Here is a 15,242-nt window from a genome sequence, read left to right on the forward strand (position 1 = left end):
GGTTGGTTTTCCTGGTTATTTGGGATTCAGGGAAACTCCCCAACAGCCTCCTCCCCTTGCTTTGTCCCAACACTCTAATTGCAAACCTTTGTCTTGCACCAGACTTTTGAGATCTTCCTGGATTCCATCATACCAGTCAGTGATATCCACATGGAGAGAGTAATCGCAGCATGATTTGCTCTCCGCTGCCTCTTTCCACTTTCCAAATGAAGTTAATAAACTGGAGCCAGGCTCTGGAAGGACGTGGTCAACTGCAAGAGAAAGCACCCACTTGAGCAGCTAAAACTGATTTCTGCACATTTTGAAATACATAATCCAGGAGAGCAATTTGGTTTCAGAGGCTTGAAAAATTACTCCTAAATAATTGAAGATATTGATCTGCTCAGTGGCATGACCACCTAACCACTAGATTCACTGTTTTGGAAGTTTAGAGGACAAGAGGACCCTGGCAAAATTTGTGACTAATTTCTCCTCACTGCAGTAAGAAAGGAGTGGTCTCAAAGCTCTTTTAAGACCAACAAAGGTCAAAGACGATGAATGGCTGTCTGAAGGGCCTCCCGCCCTAGGAAAGAGCACAACTGGTGCACCAGATGAACCTGTGCCAAGGCCCTCCTGCCACAGCTGCTCTGAAAAGAGACACCAGTGCTGTGGCCCACCAGTCCAAACTACAACCTTTAACTTTGCAAGTGAACCAGGTCTTTTCCTGGTTTAGGTTGCTTAACTATGTCTTTAAGGTGATATCCAGCTCTAAATCCACATGGGCTGTCTGCACATATGAAATGGAAAACTGACCTTCCCAGAGGTCTGTGGCAAGAGGGACAATAGATAGCATTTGAAAAAGACAGACCACCACCTCCAAAAAACGGCTGGGTCCTTTGTGCAGGGGCCGTTATCACGCTTTGCCATGACATCCTGACAGCTTTCCTCTTGGTCTGTACGTGCATGAATCAGCTGCTTGCATCGTTGTTTCAGTTCAGTGATGCAAAGCTTAAGCAAGAAACTGAGTTCTCCTTATATAGCTTAAAATATTGATTCAAAGACCTCCTGGAACCCATGGTCAAATCAAGTATGATGCATACTTGGAGGTCTTCTAACAAGGGTTGTTGGGCAGTTAAGAAAGAGCTTAATTAGATTATCTTAATAGCCTGCATGGTGTCATTTGATGCCCCACCCACTCTTTCTGGTGGAATAATTTAGCTGGCTCTGATGTAATCCACCTGGCGATCATATCACTTGCAGATAAAGTTTGTTTAAGCTTGTTAAGTCTCTTCAGTAAATCCTCCTGCTTGCAACTTGTTAGGGCTCTAAGAAAGCCAATTAATTCTACCTCCAGAGGCTCAGCAGTCCTCCCATTTTTATCTGAGGAGGCTACTCTCATGGACTTATTGGAAAACCATCAAGGGGAATTTAAAATCAAATCAAGAGAGCAATTAATAACAGGATATAGTTGTTAATAGTTTTCCCATTTACAGTTACCAGAAAGATTCAAAATGGACAAAAAGATTTATGGTATGGAGCAAAGTAAGACAGAATCTGAAGTACAATTGGGTACTGATGATGAACATGTAATTGCTAAAATGTATAAACTTTTGTTAAAATTTGAAACAGAGGAAGAATAGGTTAAAGAATGTATGATAAAGTGGGCTAAGAATTTTCATTATAATATACAGATGGATCAATGAAAAAATACGTGGTTAAAAGGGTTGAAATTTACACTGTATTATGATCTCAAAGAGAATTTTTATAAAATGCTGTATCATTGGTACATGATGCCAGAGAAATTATCTAAAATGTATTAAGGCACTTCAAATGTACGTTGGAAATGTGAACAAAATGAAGGGACATTTTATTCTATTTGGTGGACACATAAATAAGCTAAAAAATTTGGGATTCAAGTACGTACTTTGCTACAGAGGATTTTAAAGTTCAGTGTTCAGTTGAAGTCAGAACTTTTCCATTTAGGACTAATGGATAAGCAGTTAGAAAAAAACATGGAAGATTATTTCACTATATGATTAGTGTGGTGAGATTACTATGTGCACAGCGATGGAAAGATTCAAGACTCTTACGGACTTAGCGAAAAAATGAAAAAAATGAACTTGTGATTTATGTTTTTGATGATTAGATAGGACAGATTATAGAAAGAAGAGTAATATGATGTAACTTTACAGAAAAAAGTTAGTTTGTACTTAGAACGGCTGTGAAGAATATCAGACACTACTTCTTTATATCTTTTTTCTTTCTTTTCTATTTTTTCTTCAACTTTTTTCTTTTCTTGCACTTTTTGCTTTTCCTTTGATTTCTTTTTCTTACTTTGTATTAGTGTTAGTTTTCATCTTCTTGTTTAAAGGTCCCAATAAAAATTATTTGTATATGTGTATCTGTACGTACGTATATGTATAGGAGGCTACTTTCAAGGGCACTCCTGGTTCAGCATCATCATACCTACAGTGGTGCTTAAAAGCTGGTGAACCCTTTTGAGTGTTCTATATTTCTGCAATAATATGACCTAAAATGTGATCTGTTCTCCATACAAGTCCTAAAACTAGATAAAGAGAACCCAATTAAACAAATGAGTTAAAAACATTGTACTGGTTCATTTATTTGTTGAGGAAAATAATCCAAAGCTACATATGTGGTTATATATTTCCCTATTTTCATCACATTAAAAATAATGCGCAATAGTTGAAGGAACAAAGATATATTATTTTTAAACAATCCTATTTTATGAAAGTTAAGAAAAATGCTTTATGTCTTGTGTGCAGACAATTATGCCTAGAATTCATGTAAAGATGCCTCCTTAGGACCACTTCATGGACTGACTGGGTTTACACATCACTTTAAGCCATGATTTACATAACCATGATTTACTGAATAAGGCACAAAGCCAAGTAAACCACATTATGCCTTAGCATGTTATGTGAACCAGTTCACTGTAGTGAGGAGGTTTCAATATTTCTATGTTTAGATATACATGTACACCTAAAATGTAGAGAATGAATGAGGCAAATAAGTGATTACATAGATGAATATCAGATAGAGACAGATGGATTTGCTATTTCTGAATGAACTCTTCAAGACTGAAACACGTTCTCCGATATTACTAACCTGTCCTTAATGTTATTGTAATGATAAAATAACATGAACTATGACGCTGTTTGCTGAAATCACATAAAATAGGAAAGGTATTAGCAATATCTAAATTACCATGGGTGGCATATACCAGAAATAAAATTCTTTCTTCCCCCTAAAGAATGTCTGACAGAGTGGGATTGCCTGTAATATTACCGTGGGGAGATTTAAACGCCGCTGAAGCTGGAGGGGAAAGGCGTGGAGCTCCAATACTTACTGACTGTGGTCGTGCCTCCAGCCAGAGCAGCCTTTGTCCCTTGACAGAAATCATCAACTGCTGCTAAGCCTTGGACAGACTTCCGTAGAGAGGTGTTGCTATCGATACCTCCCGGAATAATCATCAGGCCATTTGCCTCAATGGTTTTCACTCCTCCAGGAACAATCAAATTCTCTCCAATTTGTCTAAGAAGAAGAAAGTAGGACTGCTTACTAATTTATCTAGGAATACTTATAACCTGAAAACTCTCAAATATAAATTTCTACTTTAAAAAATCATCTGCAGCATCGCTATGCTGGGCTTTGCCCTAAAAATCACCAAGTACCTTGATTCCCAAGAGAGCTCACTGTATTTTTAGACTGCAAATTCTGCAAATGAAGCATTAAGCCCCACAGCCTCAAGAAACCTTCTGAACGCTGCTTAAATTAGTGGCAGGTAGTAAGTTTGTTTGTTTGTTTGTTTGTTTGTTTATTTACTTACTTACTTACTTACTTAGGCTTATAGGTCAATCACAAATGACTCTCAGTGGTGTGATCAACCTTTATTGATAGAAAGCTTTTCTTAAACAAACAAACAAACAAAACCTTCAAAATTAACAATAGTCATGTCTCTGATCCCCATCTATTGATTTAGGCTTGTAAAACAAAACAAAAAAATGTTTGTGGGAAAATTAGATTTGTATGTGGAAAGTCTATGAATTCAGCTTTACTAGTGGGATCAAATGGTGGGATGGAGCATATGAACAGAGACATCCTGTTCCTTCATTTTAATGGTGGTCCTCCTAAGACAAAACTTTGTACCCAGCTCCAATTTGTGAACCTCAAGAAATCAGTAAAACAAAAGTAAACAGTTCCTGCAAACGGAAGCTCAACAACCCATAAGTTAATGCACTTGTGGAGAACTAAGGTTCCTTATGGTTTCTCAATTAGTATCATAACTCCTAGTATTACTATCAGGACATATTTTTGATGTAGTCCTGAAACATTCAGTATAAGAGCACAAAGGCAAATGTTGGAGGAATAATGAAAATTATTCACATCTTTGTAAAGTTTAACTGGATTGCTGATTTATAAATATAACTTCGATATAAGCTGCCTCGTGGAATGTAAAATGACTGTGAATATTCTTAAAATAAGTAAGTCAGCCTTTAGGAGCCAACCAGCAAATTCTGGAATATACAGATGTTGAAGTATAAAGCTATTTATTACAGTTGTCTGTCAATTTCAAGATAAAGACTTAATTCCAAGACAGATGGGAACAATTTAGAAGTTGTCATTTATATACTGTAAGGTGGAACAGATGGTTCCAGTCTAACCAGTCCTGTCTTGATTCAAAACCTCTGCACATCTCCATCCCTATTTGTCCCTCTGAATCTCCCTCATGCTGCTAACGGTGGCCCTATGACAGTCACGCCAGAATGGGAAACCCATCCCCCTCATCTTGTTTCAAACCTTGCAGTGAGGAGGTGATAAATGTGGTCTCCATCAACCAAAACATGATTCTTGGAATATAACCATCCCTGGTCATGCCACCTGAGTATCTTGCATGGGTGATGAGATCATAGGAATGGGGGCAAAAAAGAAACACAACTGGGCATTGGCTGAGTACTCGAGAGACAGCCAGAGTGATCAAAGATAGGTAGAACAGGATGGATTTCAGTCACTCTGCGGGTGTTAAAGAGTATTTGGAGTTTGGAAGCACTGCAGATGAATACAGACCAGGCTTTAGAAATCTGGAAGTTGCTGTCGTCAGCAGGAATAATCCCAAGAGGTCAAGAGGTTGCACCAAAAGAGGAATTCCTCTCTCCTTGCCTGCCTCCCACCCTCCTCTGCACAGGACCAGTCTGTTCCAATGCCATGGGGAGCTGGTACATCCCGTGCAGGCTCAGTCTTCAGAGAGCCAGGGTGGACTAGTGGGGAAGGTGCTGAAGGAGGGGCAGGGAGGCCCAGGTTCTAGTCCTGGAAGCTCCCTTGTGTCATGCGCTGCCTACCTCTGAATAATGCTCAGACACTGGTTCGGTGGATCAGGCTCTGGTTTATTCACAGCGCAGGTACAGCGTCGGGAAAAAAGCTGAGAGTGACAGGAGCGTGCCGGTGCGGGGTTTAAATACCCCGCGCCGGTCAGCGCCCCCTCACTCGCGGTCACGTCACCCCCCTTTGTCCAATACGTTGCCCTGCCGGTGGGTGAGGGGTTGCGAGGCCCCGCTGGCGTTCCGGGATCGCCCATCATCGGGTTTTCTATTCATCCGGTGATTGCTGTCAGCTGGGCGATCTCCGTTGTATTAGCGCTGATGGCTTGGGTGTGCTCCGTGATCCGTTTAGCTATTGTTTATTGGCCGTTAGTCGTTGTGAGTTGATGGCTACTTATCTTGAGCCCCTTCTCCTGTTTCCTTGCTATTGTCATGTGTGCCATTGCGCTGATGACTTCAGCTCAACGGCACTCATGACATACTGCCCCCTGTCCGAATAGTGCTCCCCCCCGGTTTTCTGGTTTTTTCCTTTTCCTCGGTGGAGCTGTCAAACGGCACTTTTTTTTTTTTTTTTTGAAATTCCCGCCGGAGTAGTTGTCGCCCCTCCCTTTGCTCCTCCCTCTACCACGTGCCTTCCCAGGGTGTGTCCTTAGTGCGCATGCCCGGGTCACGCCCTGGCGTGCGCATGCTCCAGCCACACCGTTTGTTTGGCTCAGTTCGGCGAGGAGAGAGGCGTGGCTGGTCGGGTGCTTAACAGCTCCAGGTAGGGCCCTTCTTTTTTATTTAAAGTGCGTCGCCTTTGTTATTTGTGCTCCTGGGCGTTGCCCCCAGGTTGCCCTGTTGACTTGCTTGCCACTCCCCCGTGGCCGGGGGCGGGGGGAGGGTGCTGGCGAACGCTTGTCACTGCCTCGTGGGCCCGGGGCGGGGGGAGTGAGTCCCGGGGGGGGGAGGTCCACCCAAGTCGCGGGCTTGGGGGGGCCCTTTCCCTTGGGGCACGGTAGGCGGGGGGGCCCGCGGGGGGGGGTTTTGCAGGGGACGGCTTGCTAACCTTGGTTGTGGCTTGTCGGGGTATGCCCGGTGAAATGCCCGGGTCAGGTCAGGCGCGTTAACGTTGTGCGCCGCCACCCATTCCGGGTGGGGGAAGTGTTTCCACCTGACCAGATAGTGTAGAGTTCCTCGTTGCTTGCGGGAGTCGAGTATGTCCCTTATCTCAAAGTGATGTTGCCCGTCGATCATCACCGGTGAGGGCTGTGGCGTGCTTGGGTGCCATCGAGAGGTGGTTGCCGGTTTCAGGAGGCTGGTGTGGAACACCGGGTGGAGTCTCCGTAGGTTGTGTGGCAGGTCCAAGCGTATTGCTACCGGGTTCACTATTTGCGTGACTCGGAACGGCCCGATGTACTTAGGCCCCAGTTTTTTCGAGGGTTGGGGTGACTTTAGGAATTTGGTGGATAGGTAGACCATATCCCCCGCTTGGAACGTCGGTTGTTGGCGCCGTTGCTTGTCGGCCTGCTCTTTGTAGGCTGCCTGTGCATCCTTCAGTGCCGCCGTGATTATTGGCCATGATTCCGCGATCTTCCGTCCCCAGTCGCTAGCGTCCACCTGGGGTTCCGGGGGTTGAGGTAGCTCCGGTATGGGGACGAAGTCGCGCCCCGAGACTACCTCGAACGGAGTTTTCCCCGTGCTCGTGTGGACGGCGTTGTTGTATGCGACTTCGGCGAACGGGAGCAGTTCAGCCCAGTCGTCTTGGTGATAGTTAGTATATGAGCGTATGAATTGCTCTAAGGTGGCATTGAGGACCTCTGTGGCTCCGTCCGTCTGGGGGTGCCAGGCAGTGGATAGGGCCTGTTGGGTCCCCGTCAGCTTTAGGAAGGCCCGCCAGAATTTGGAGGTGAACTGTGTGCCCCTGTCGGTCACCACACGTGCGGGACATCCGTGTAGCCTGTACACGTGGATGAGGAAGAGTTTGGCTAGTTGTTGTGCGGATGGGACCGACGTGCAGGGGATGAAGTGGGCCTGCTTTGAGAAGTAATCCTTCACCACCCAAATGGCCGTTTTCTTCTGGCTGGGTGGGAGGTCCACTATAAAATCCATAGAGATTTCCTCCCATGGGCGGGAGGGTTCTGCCACCCGTTGTAATAGCCCCGCGGGTTTGCCTGGTGCCCGTTTGGCCCTAGCGCACGTTGGGCAGGACGCTACGTATGCTTTTACGTCTCGCCTGAGCGCGGGCCACCAGAATTGACGCCGTGTTAGTTGTAGGGTCTTGAGGAACCCAAAGTGTCCCGCTTGTTTGGCGTCGTGTGACCTATGCAAGATCGCTTGGCGTTGCGAGTCCGGGACATAGATTCTGCCTTCCCCCCATGCCAGGTCCTGTGCCATCGTTACCTTGTCGGGGTTTGCCAGGAACCAGGGGTCGGTTTTGAGGGCGGCGGCGAGGTCCGTGCGCATTCCCCCTGGTAGTTGCGGTTGGCTTCGTCTGGTCGCAGGTTGTCCCGCCGTCGGCTGCGCCGTAGAGTCGAGCTGCCTCCGAGCGCCGCTTCGGGTGGTCACGGCCATCCCCAGTTGCGAGGCGGATAGGACCGTCCCAATGGTGTCTGGGGTGGGCTCTTCGTCTTGGGGCAGTCGGGAGAGGGCGTCGGCCAGGAAGTTCTTTGCCCGGCATGAACTTCAGCTGGAAATTAAAGCGGCTGAAGAATTGGGCCCATCGGACCTGTTTTGGGCTAAGGCGTCTGGGCGTTCGTAGGGCCTCGAGGTTCCGGTGGTCGGTCCAGACCTCGAATGGTTGGGTGGCTCCCTCGAGTAGGTGTCGCCATGTTTCTAGCGCCGATTTTACCGCAAAGGCTTCTTTCTCCCAGACGTGCCATCGCCTTTCTGTCTCGGAGAACTTCCTTGACAGGTAGGCGCATGGTTTCAGGAGTCCCGTGGGGTCCTTTTGGAGTAGGATGGCCCCCAGGGAGAAGTCTGAGGCGTCGGCTTGGACCACGAACGGCCGTTCTGGGTCCGGGTGCGCGAGGATTGGCTCCGTGGTGAACAGCGCTTTCAGCTTGTTGAATGCGGTCTGGCACGCGGGAGTCCAATTCAACACTGTGCCCGGGTTCTTGGCGCGTCGGGTGTCCCCCACCCCTTTGGTTTTGAGGAGGTCCGTTAGGGGGAGGGCTATCTCTGCGAACCCCCGGGCGAATGACCTGTAACAATTCGCGAAGCCGAGGAAGCTCTGGAGTTGGCGTCTGTTGCGGGGGCGCTCCCAGTTTAGCACCGCCTCGACTTTTGCGGGGTCCATTTCTATGCCATCCCCGGAGATTCGGTACCCCAGGTAGTCTAGGCGCGCTTTGTGAAACTCGCACTTTGTAGGCTTGGCATAGAGCTGCGCCCTTCTGAGCTTGTCGAGGACTTGCCTGACTAGGTTCACATGTTCCTCGTGCGTTTTTGTGTAAATAAGGACGTCGTCGATGTAGACCAGGACCCCTTTGAACAGATGTTCATGCAGTACCTCATTGATGAGCTGCATGAACACCCCAGGGGCCCCCGCGAGTCCGAAGGGCAGCACTTTGTACTGGAAGGCGCCTAGGGGGCAATTGAACGCAGTCTTCCATTCGTCCCCCTCCCTGATTCGGATGCGATAGTACGCCTCGCGAAGGTCCAATTTGGAAAAGACTTTGCCCGTGGACAGGTGGGCGAGCATGTCCTTCACCAGGGGTAAGGGGTATTTGTTGGACAGGGAAGCCGCGTTTAGGCCCCGGTAGTCGGTGCAGAGCCGTAGGGTGCCGTCTTTCTTCTCCCGGAATAAGACGGGGGCTCCGACCAGTGAGCATGCTGGCTCTATGAATCCCCTGTCTAGGTTTTTATCGATGAACTCCCGGAGGGTTGCCATCTCCTTCGGGGTCATCGAGTAGATCTTTGGTCTAGGTAAGGGGACGTCGGGCAGCAGGTCGATCCGGCAATCCGTCTTGCGGTGGGGGGGTAGTTGGTCAGCTTCCGCCTCTCCGAAGACCTCGGAGAAGTCGGCGTATTGTTCCGGTAGGTCTGCTATGGTAGCGGCGTTGTCCTGTGTAGTCGCCTCTGCTCGTCCTACAGTGGGGTTGGTTCTGCCCGCTGGAACTGGTGCCCGATACTCGCCGTCGCCGAATGTGAAGGTGCGGGTCTCCCAGTTGATGCGCGGGTTGTTTGTCGCGAGCCATGGCATCCCCAGGACTGCAATGGGCCGTCCGATGTGAGTGACGACGAACGATGTGCGTTCGGTGTGAGTGCCCATTTGCAGGGTGACCGGCTCGGTTTGCAGCGTGGCTGGTTTCCCTCCCGCTGTAGAGCCGTCCAGCTGGTGGAATGCCAACGGTGTGGGGAGGGGGAAGCAGCGGAGGTCGAGTTTGGCGACTAGGTCGGGGTGGATGAGGTTTTTTGAGCACCCCGAGTCCACTAGTGCCGCGGCCGTGGTGGCTCCGTTGCCGGCAGAGAGTTTGATTGCCGCCATTATTACGGGGCTTTCGTCGTTCCGTCGAGGTGGTCCGCGCTGCTGTCCCACCGCCTGCCTCGCAACACGTTTCAGGGCAGGCGGGGAGCTTTTCCCGCCGGCTGGTCGGGGTCTACGTTATCCTCTTCCCCCCAGTAGGCGTCCCAGCCTTCCTCTGGTGTCGCTGTGGCCACGGTCATTCGGCGGTGAGGGGGCGGCCCCAGGTTGGGTGGTTTGGGGCTAATTTTCTGGGTGGGTTTAGGCGCACTGGTCGGCGGTCGGTTGGCGAAGCAATCCACCGTCTTGTGCCCTAGTTTGCCACACTTCCCGCAGGGCTCCCGATTGAATTTCTTTTTTGGGTATATGGGGCCGGCCATCCCCACGTGTGGTGCGGGTACCTTTTTGCAGGCATAGTTTGTGTCTTCCGTGGTTGTCATGAGGAAGGTGCGGTGCGCGTGTTCGGCTTTCCCCGCGAGGTGGATCCACCCGTGTAGCGTTTCTGGGTCGTCGCGGTAGAGGGCCCATTGGAGAACGTCGCGATTGAGCCCCCTTTTGAACATTTCCAGCAGGGTGGTCTCGGACCAGTCGCTGACCTTCCCCGCGAGGGCTTTGAACTCCAGGGCGTAGTCTGGGACAGTGCGTGTGCCCTGTTTAAGTCTTTGGAGTGCGCTTTTCGCCCTCACTTTGGCTAGGGGGTCTTCGAAGTAGTTTTTCATCTCATTGATGAAGGCAGGGAAGGTGGCGAGGGCGGGGGAGCTGGACTCGTACAGTTGGATGTACCAGTCCGCCGCCCTGTCTTGTAGTTTGATCGCCACGGCGGCGATCTTGTCGGCTTCGGAGTCGTAGGAGTGTCCGTGCCTCCCCATGAACTCCCTGGCGTTCGTTATGAAGAACGACAGTTTCGTGGGGTTCCCATCGAAGAAGATGGGGAAGTCCTTTGGGGCCCAGGCGTTTTGCGCGGCCCTTCCTCTCGCTTCCCGGCCTGTGGTGTTGTCCGCCTGGGCCGTCTGCTGACCTTCCGCTGGCCCGTGGGGGTTCGGTGCTTCGCTCAGGGTGTGGGCCTGTGCGGGGACGTCGTTGGGTGGCGCGGGGGGCATAAGCGACTGGAGCATGGTCCGGAGTTCCGTCAGTTGGGCCCGCATGGCCGCGAGTTCAGCTCGTGCCTCCTCGTCCACGGTCCGCGCCGCCGCTGGGGCCGGTTCCGTCGGTGTGTCGGCGGGGGTGGGTTGCCGGCGGGGTTCATCCTCCCTCTGCCGTTGGTCTGCTTCCTCCGCTGTCTGCTGGGTGTCTCCATCGTCCTCCTCCGTGCTGACCGCCATTGAGCTGTCGCTCCACGCCCGTTGCTGGGGTGCGATGTGGGGCGCGGGGTCCTCCGCTGGTTTCGGAAGGTATGTTGCTCCCTCCCGCGGTCGGGTTGCCTCCGTCGCCATCTCCCCTTGGGGTTGGAGCTGCGGCTCGGGTCGGGTGGGGTGGGCGTCCATGGCTCCGGGAGTCCGCGGTGCCTCTGGCCTCGGTCGGTCCTCCTCTGTTTCTTGCCGTGCGGCTCGCCCTCCTTGCCCGCGTCGCTCCGGCTTCATCTTGCTGGTCTTCTCGCCGTCTATTCCTCCCGCGGCTCGTTGTCGTCCGGTGGGGCTCTGCGAGGCTGAGTTTATGACTCTCAGCTTTATGTCATGCGCTGCCTACCTCTGAATAATGCTCAGACACTGGTTCGGTGGATCAGGCTCTGGTTTATTCACAGCGCAGGTACAGCGTCGGGAAAAAAGCTGAGAGTGACAGAAGCGCGCCGGTGCGGGGTTTAAATACCCCGCGCCGGTCAGCGCCCCCTCACTCGCGGTCACGTCACCCCCCTTTGTCCAATACGTTGCCCTGCCGGTGGGTGAGGGGTTGCGAGGCCCCGCTGGCGTTCCGGGATCGCCCATCATCGGGTTTTCTATTCATCCGGTGATTGCTGTCAGCTGGGCGATCTCCATTGTATTAGCGCTGATGGCTTGGGTGTGCTCCGTGATCCGTTTAGCTATTGTTTATTGGCCATTAGTCGTTGTGAGTTGATGGCTACTTATCTTGAGCCCCTTCTCCTGTTTCCTTGCTATTGTCATGTGTGCCATTGCGCTGATGACTTCAGCTCAACGGCACTCATGACACCTTGTGACTTTGGGCCAGTCCCTCTTTTTCAGCCCAAGAGCCTGGGCGAAGCAATGAAACTACCGGACTAGGAATGGAGAGACCCCGTTTCTAGTCACCCCTCAGCCATGGAAGCCCCCTGGAGGGCTTTGGGCCAGTGGCTCCCTCTCAGCCACCAGGAGGAGGAGGAGGAGAGCGAGCAGTGTGTGCGCTGCCTTGAACTCCAGCACAGAAGGCGGGATGCAGATCTAACAGACACTTGAACTCCTCTAGAATGGCTGCGTTCAGAAGGCCTAAAGGGAGAAGGGGCCGAAATAAAGGGCCCACCACTGCCCCCTGGTTTCCCTGCAGTCCCTTTCCCGAGGTAGAGTAGGAAGACTGGCAATCACCAGCCAGGCCCTGCCAATTCTCCCTAACGGAAGAGGGAAATACACATCCGGAAAGGACAGCTTTTTAAGAACACTGCAAGAGGACTCCTTCCAGCAAGAAGGGAGCTCCACCTTTCCTGACCTGCTCTGGAACCCAGATCCACTCCCTGGCTGGGCTCTGTACTGCCCTAGTTCTATCAAAAAGCAGCTACTATGCCCTTGTGAAATGGCTTAAAAAATGCTAACCTTGCCAGCAAATCACTGGAAAAACACAGTTTGCTGCGCTAAAATAGTTAGGCTGCTGGACTAGGCGAGGGCAGATCCTAGTTCAAGTCCAGCCTTTGCAATGGAAGTTCACCACAGAGAACCAGGGAGGTGACCGTGCGGGAAACAGGCGGGAGCCGAGAGGCTGAAAGGAAACAAGTTAGCATTTGGAACAGGCTCATGCTGTAGTAACAGAACCTTGCCAGCCTGACCGTGCTTTGCCTGCCTTCCTCCTTCATCCCAGGAATCAGGGGGAAGCCTGTCCATCTCAACAAAGCGTAGTTCCGGTCTTCCTATGGCGTCTGTTTCCTGACCTGGCCTACCCTGAAGGGCTGATCTGCACCATGTAGGACCGACCATTGTCTCGCAGCCCCACTTGCTTCACGAGGTTGTTGCTGTGGGGATAAAATTAGAGGAGGGAGTTCACTGGGTACCACCTCACACTCCTGACTGGAGTGCAAATCAAATCAATCAATTGGTTTAACGATGCCACGACACAAATCCCTGACCGTCGGGGAACCACGTTTGAAGTTGATACCCCTGAAGGGAACAGGACAACCGGCCCAGGAAGCCACACCCTGTTCTCATCGCCAAGGGAGACAAATGAATGCCCTGGACGAGAGGAATCAAGAGGTGCAGGAGGTAGTCTGGACTGGCGGAATGCAAAACAGTTTGGAGGCTCCTGCAGGTGAAGCCCACCTTGAGCATTCAGGAGGAAAAAAGAGCCTGCCAGACAAGAGGCAGGAGGCTGGATCCCTAAAGGGCAGGGAGGAGACAACTCTGCCCCATGAGGAGGCAAAGGGAGACTCACGAGACTTGGTAGAAACTGAAGGGCTACCAATTCAAACAAACAAAGACAAAACATTAGCAAATCCTTCTAATTTGATTGTACAGATGTTGGGGTTTTTTAATATGTCATGGGGCCTTTGGTCTGGAGAGTTCTTACTTCCTATTCTGAGTTTACAACTGTTCGTTGTGTATTACAGTATGCTGTTCCTAATTCAGAGTCTGTACCGTGCGGTCTGCACTATGGTCAGTTATAGGCCCACGATCATTTACTGCCCCTCCTCCTGCAGCCATAAAAGCAGGCCAGCCAGATACGTTGGCTTGGGAGGTGAAGCCTGGAGAGGGAGATCGGCCGGGCTCCCTCCACCCTACTCAGCAGTACCCACGGGACCCGTTCCAGCAGCAGCATTCCCAACCGATTAAAAAGGAACACCAGCACAAGTTAAGGCTTAATTCTTTAGCTCCTGTGAATTATTTAGTAACCTGTTGGGAATGGCACAAAAGTGCAGAAGAGAAGGACTGGCAGAAGGTGCTGGAGCGGGCCCCTTCCCACCAGCAGAGTCCAAATGGGATTTTCTCCCAGCTGCCAACTGCCTTTTGTTTAAAGAGGCCCCTTCTTCATGCCAAGCCTACGCGTGACTTCCGGACCAGCAGCTTCACGTGGAAGACTTTCTTAGGTAGTGTTGAGGGAAGGAGTAATGCTTCCAAGTGCTAAAGGAGGAATATAACGATGGGTGGTCGCCATAACTTAATTCCTTCTAAAATCAACTTAGCTACTGAATGCCAAATGCAGTCATTGAAGAATAAGATGGAAAATATCGATTTCAGAAAATTTGGAGAGGTGCTTGTGGGTTCAAAGGAACTCCTGGAAGCTGTTCTGTGAGATCTGCCCGCGACCGGACCGCCAGCGGGGAGGCCTAGAGCTCTCCTCGGCAGGATCCTGTCTGGACCGGCGGAGCCGAGCAGGCTCTGGTGGATCATGCAGGAGAGTCAGCAGGGCTTTTGAAGAGAGAGAGGAAGCTTTTTAGCAGAGATACTTTTAAAGGGACTCTCTGGTATATGAAATCATATGAAACCCAAGAAAAGGATTTCCACCACAGTCAAGAGAGAAACAGAAAGAAAATTCTCCCTTCAAGCACCTTCGTCCCCCAAACGAGCTGGGCCCCTGTATGTGGGATGCCCTAAGGATGCGGCGGGGGGTGCCAGGGATATCCTACCAGCCGTGATGCCCAAGAGGGCTTAGGGGACCAGAGACAGAACTTTACTGCAGTTCCCCTCCAATGCTAAATATTCAAAGGCAGCCCAGATGAACTGGCAGCTACTGTGCAAATGAATCAGTCTCCCTCTTTACCTCCTGGTTCTGCGCTAGGCCCTAGCTGAGCCTGGTTGCACCCCCACTGGCCAGGGCCTCCCCCGCAACACGCTGCCCCCTTGGTCCCGGGGCAGAATCATCAGGCCCACCCCTGCGGCCCAGCGTGTTCCCCTCTGGGGCATTTCTGAGTCCGAACGGGGCTTCTCTGTAGGGAGACCCTTCGACAAGCCGAAGCTGCCTCGCTCGCTGGAAGGAAGGCTATCGTTCCCCCCGCAGTGGGAAAACGGAAGAGTTGTCTGAGAACACAGCTCAAAAAGCAGATTAGCTGTTCTATCTTCTCTTGGGGGATGGTCTTAAATTCAAGCCCCCCTTCCTTTACGGTAAATACAGTAAAACGTTTAGGCACAGGTCAAAACATCTCCTAACAGTCCACTTATCCAGTTAATTTAATTGCATTTTTGTCTTGTTTTATAGTGGTTTTAATAATATGGTTTTCCTTCACGTATTCTTGTTAGCCACCAAGAGATATTCATTTAAGGTGGGTGGCCATATACATTTTCTAAATAAATAAATAAATACTCATATCACCAAAGATTCAGCAGACAACCTGCAACATTTATTAAATTTAG

The 15,242-nt window shown here is 50.6% G+C and overlaps 1 protein-coding gene across 2 annotated transcripts in view; it reads right to left on the bottom strand.

Annotated features, from left to right (window-relative positions):
• Positions 1–15,242, bottom strand: part of CRMP1 (collapsin response mediator protein 1) — an 88,618-nt gene that overhangs the window by 57,269 nt on the left and 16,107 nt on the right. For both annotated transcript variants that reach the window (XM_063309863.1, XM_063309862.1), the window contains exons 3-4: positions 3,350–3,534; positions 87–251 (exon numbers count right to left, since the gene is read on the bottom strand). In XM_063309863.1, the coding sequence (XP_063165933.1) occupies positions 87–251; positions 3,350–3,534 (350 nt within the window). The remainder of the gene's footprint in view (positions 1–86; positions 252–3,349; positions 3,535–15,242) is intronic.

The sequence above is a fragment of the Candoia aspera genome, chromosome 8, assembly GCF_035149785.1.
Source record: "Candoia aspera isolate rCanAsp1 chromosome 8, rCanAsp1.hap2, whole genome shotgun sequence".
NCBI classification, from domain to species: Eukaryota; Metazoa; Chordata; class Lepidosauria; order Squamata; family Boidae; genus Candoia; species Candoia aspera.